Raw genomic sequence first — 4,578 nt, forward strand, 5'->3', positions numbered from 1 at the left:
AAGGTCCCGGGTTACTGAAAACCTGGCCTGTTTGGAAAGGGAGTTCTGTTCTGTGAAGCAAATTCTTGTGATCTAGTAGACCCTAAAATTCCTAGTGCATTCACGATCCACGTGTAGGTTAATTTGCCTTGAGATTGAACCCTGGTGTACAGCCATGAGCCATTGCAGCTTAAGTGCCTGCCAAAATGGAAAAAAATTGGTGAAGACCATCAGTACCGGATGTGGTGAGAACCATGCAGTTGATAGGTGGGCCACAATATCATTTTAAACACACGCATGGTAAATTAGCAGCCTGTTCGTTTGCTCGTATACGATCGTGGATTCTAAACTGGAATAATATTTTTCTCTCACACCAAACTAGCCAGCAGTAAATAATCCACGATCGTTTACGACGAAACGAACAGGTTGTAGATGTTCCATGGGCCACCTGTCAGCTGTACAGTCCTCACCATATCCCGGTAAGGATGGTTCTCACTAAATTTCTTTCCCCCAAAGCTGGCAGATTGCACATGTTTTTAGCAACAGGGTGAGTTATGGTCGAATATTTGTGGAAAAAGGATGAAATTGATTTTCTACACACAAGTTAAGATTAGGTGATCGATCTACACGAAGTTGATCACAGACTTGAATTTCGTAAATCCAAAAGGTACATCAAGATTCAAGAGTGTGGTACTCTACTCTGAGATAAGTGCCATTCTGCAGTCATCACCAAGAAGAGCAACTGCATACTGAACATTGAAATGTGCAATGATTTGCTTTTCCATAAGGCAAAATTTGAGGCATTTTGGCACAAAAATGCATCGACTGACTACACTACAACGAGCAGGATCCTCTAATGTTCTTGGGTTCCTCTTTACACCGCAGACGCACATACACCTGACACTTGTTACTTTCCCCGACAATGGCCAACACCCAGCAGAGAGGCGGGAGAGCAAGAAACGACGACGCACGCGGTTGAGGTGAAGCTAAGCTAATGATGGCAGAGCGGCGAGAGATCCCAGAGCGAGTTGCAGGCGGAGGCGTCGAGCACCCGGTCGAAGTACTCCTGCAGGCCGTTCATAGCATACAGCGACGCCGAGATGCGCCGCTCCACCTTGATCCGCTCGAACTCGGCCATCTCGGCGCCCTGCGTCGCGGCGGCGACCGGCTCCTCCGTGGTGCCAGCGGCTGGGACAGCGCCGTCGACGGCCGCGAAGCTGTCCAGCGCCGGGAACTGGCCGAACGCCGAGTCGAACATCCAGGAATCGAACTCCTCGGCACCCGCGGTGGCGAACTCCGGCCGGTACACCTCGCCGGCGTCCAGTGCGCCGATGCCGCCGTGCTGCATGGCCATGGCGTCGTCGCAGCTGACCGCGCTGCTGGAGCTGGAGCTGCTGCTGCTGCTGGAGCCACCACCACAAGCACTATTCGTGCTATGACTATGACTATTACTATTGCTTGAGGTGGGAACAGGGGAGCTCGACGCCTGCTGCTTGGCGGCGGCGGCAGCGGCCGCGGAGGAGCTCGCGGCGGCGGCCTTGGCCTTCTTGATCTTCTTGTGGTGGAGGAGCCCGCGGATGCGGACGGCGAGCGGGCAGTCGGGAGAGATGCGCGGCGCGAAGTTGGTGCGGGCGTCGCTGCCTCGGAGGAGTCGGGCGGCCTCGTCGTAGGCCTTGGCCGCGGCCTCGGCGGTCTCGAAGGTGCCGAGCCACATGCGGATCTTCTGCGTGGTGTCCTTGATCTCCGCCACCCACCGGCCCGACGGGCGCTGCCGGACGCCGACGAACTTGCTGTGGTTGTTGCTGCCCTTCTTCCGGCCCCGTGGCTTGGACGGCTTGGCCTGCGCCGCCGCCTCCTGCTGGTAGTAGTAGTAGTAGCTGCTGTAGTCCTCGAGCTGGAACACTGGTGGCTGCGCCTGGAAGTGGAGGAGCTCCATGTGGGCTAGCTTTCTTGACTTTGAGCTGCTGGTTGGAGTGGTTGGAGATGAGGAGGAGGAAGACAGGTGTCGATGCTTGGTACTTCTGCTGGTGGTGAGCAGTTGAGCACAGGGGGGAGGATTTATAGTGGATTTCAGGGCTCGCAGATTGCAAGGAATCCATCGAGTCACTTGGCAATGGAACCTGTGGGGTTACTGTCAGAGGCTGGTCAAATGCTGGTCTGCCTATGATCATGTCATGGAAATGGAAGTGAGTGTTTGGGGGATAAGGCATCTTGTAGGGATCCTTTTGTCCTTTCAGTTTGTTTTTCGGTTTTGCCCTTGCATTGTCAGTGAGCAAACTAGCTAAGCCTGTCCTTTTGTACTTAATAATAAAATTTAGTAGTTTTTGTTTTTGCTGAATACAATCAACAAGATCGAGAAATTTGTAGCTATAGTGCATCACCACTCACCACTATTTTGACTTTTCATGTTTCCTATCATTTAGATTCTCTTTTTTTTCTCGAATACGCAAGAGAATTGCGTATCATTTGGATTCTCATAATAATATCATTATCCATGTTCAATATGAGAGATCAATACTTACTATATTAAAGATAAACATTTTGGTTTTGAGTCAATAGAATGGAAATTCATTTTTTAATTTAAACTTTAGAATCCATGCCTGCAGGCGGCAGGCAACAAGCACACTAGAGGTGAGCAAGTACATGCTCCCCACTACTATGCCAAATCACCACCAGCAGGTAAAGCTTGGAAGCATCAGTCAAGGGGTCTACTTCTCCTTGTGACTTAAATTACGACGTCTACACCAGCATGCATTACCTTAACCGAAAACTTTCAGGACACTGATTGGACTAGTTCTTCCGTAGTTTACCATTACCTCTCTAGTCAAGCCACTAACATGAGACCGGGTCTGATATGCTCCATAGCCCGCCATATGGCAGCATTAGAGAGAATGGTGACGATGATCAGGATACCAAGTAGAAACGGCTGAACTTTTCATCAACCACGCCACTTGTGCTTTGTTTATCTTGTTTCTTCACAAATACTGCTATCAACCAAGTCTTCCTCCGTCATTGGATGATGTAGTTTTGTCCTTTGTTAGTTCAATTTTGGGAGCCCTTCAATTTTTCAGAGCATATTTTGTACTGATAACATATTCAGCCACCCCAAATTGTTTTTCGTAGTATTAAATGCTTACAAGTAAGCTTTATAGTACTTCAAACACATTTCAAAGTGAAAGGATCAAGATGCCCAAGAGTAGGGATGAATTGGGTTAATTCTAAATTTCTTTGCAATAATTAAACTCTACGGTTAGCCCAATTAACCCCCTGTGCCTAGAAAATGTTTCTATTGATCTAACGCACAAAAGTTTGGCACCCTAGGTTCCAATCCTACTCTAGCATGGCAATTCTAGTAATGTAAATGATAAGAATTGAATTGCTCAAAGTAAATGCTCAAAGTAAAGAGAGAAGGAGGAACACGGCGATGTTTTGCCGAGGTATCGGAGGTCGCCACTCCCCACTAGTCCTCATTCGCAAGGGTGTAGCTCCCCCTTAATCCGCGCAAGAATCAAGTGCTCTCTACGGATTGATTCTTCGAAACTCCGTCGCGGTGAATCACCCACAACCGCTCACAACTTGAGTTTGGTCATCCACAAGCTCCGTCGGATGATCACCAAGCTCCCAATCACCACCAAGCCGTCTAGGTGATGGCGATCACCAAGAGTAACAAGCACAAACTCTCACTTGATCACGACAAGCCTAATGAGAAGGATGGATGCACACTTTGCTACTCTTGATCTCACTAATGAGGGCTCTCTTTGGGATTCTCAAATCTCAATCACCTCACTAGGACCTTGCTCTTCTTGGCACTCTCAAGGATATTTCTCAGCTGTTGAAATGAGCAAAAGTACCCCCACACACGAGTGGGGGAAGTATTTATAACATGGGCTGAAAAACGAACCGTTATGTGTCTCTACGGGGTGACCGGACGCCCCGGTCAAGTTGACCGGACGCGTCGGTCAGTTCACCCCGAACTCCAGTGTTTACAGTGTGACCGGACGCTGGCCAGCGTCCGGTCAACACTGACCGGACGCGTCCGGTCGTGATTTTCCCTCTCTAGAACCTTACTGGAGTCGACCGGACGCTGGCCCTCAGCGTCCGGTCACTTGACCTCTCAGCGTCAGGTCGCACCAGACAAAAACACCTTGGTCAAATGAACTGACCGGACCCTGAGCCAGCGTTCGGTCACACCGGAGCCAACGTCCGGTCAGTATTTGACCCTCCATTCACTTCCAACTCTCGATCATACGTGAATGAAGTTTGCTCCATTGGATCTAAGGGCTATTTTGGAGCTACCTAGTGCTAGATTTAGCAAGTGTGCACCACACCTAACTCACTAGACTCACCTAGGTCAAGCTACCCATCCATACCCCCCTTAATAGTACGGCCAAAGGAAAAACAAAGTCCTAAACTACTCTAAGTGTCTCTTCAACTCCAAATGACACTTAGAACTAGTCCATCCTTAACCTTGTCGTCCATCCTTTAAAAACCAAAATGATTTCCATCGTAGAGGCATGACCACCATGATTGCCCAATCGATCTTCATTACTGTGACCTAACTTGATTGCCTCTGCAAAACACACGTTAGTCACAGTAATC

The 4,578-nt window shown here is 49.1% G+C and overlaps 1 protein-coding gene across 1 annotated transcript; it reads right to left on the reverse strand.

Moving 5' to 3' along the window:
• Nucleotides 1–609: 609 nt before the first annotated feature.
• On the reverse strand, nt 610–2,227 carry LOC136547019 (ethylene-responsive transcription factor ERN1-like). Its single transcript, XM_066538986.1, has one exon. The coding sequence runs from the start codon at nt 1,913–1,915 to the stop codon at nt 971–973; it is 945 nt and encodes a 314-aa protein (XP_066395083.1). The 5' UTR covers nt 1,916–2,227; the 3' UTR covers nt 610–970.
• Nucleotides 2,228–4,578: the final 2,351 nt, after the last annotated feature.

The sequence above is a fragment of the Miscanthus floridulus genome, chromosome 3 (assembly GCF_019320115.1).
Source record: "Miscanthus floridulus cultivar M001 chromosome 3, ASM1932011v1, whole genome shotgun sequence".
Classification (NCBI taxonomy): domain Eukaryota; kingdom Viridiplantae; phylum Streptophyta; class Magnoliopsida; order Poales; family Poaceae; genus Miscanthus; species Miscanthus floridulus.

Bases quoted from the DNA above. Each gene is read 5' to 3' on its own strand.
- LOC136547019 (XM_066538986.1), bottom strand. From the start codon at position 1,915: ATGGAGCTCCTCCACTTCCAGGCGCAGCCACCAGTGTTCCAGCTCGAG.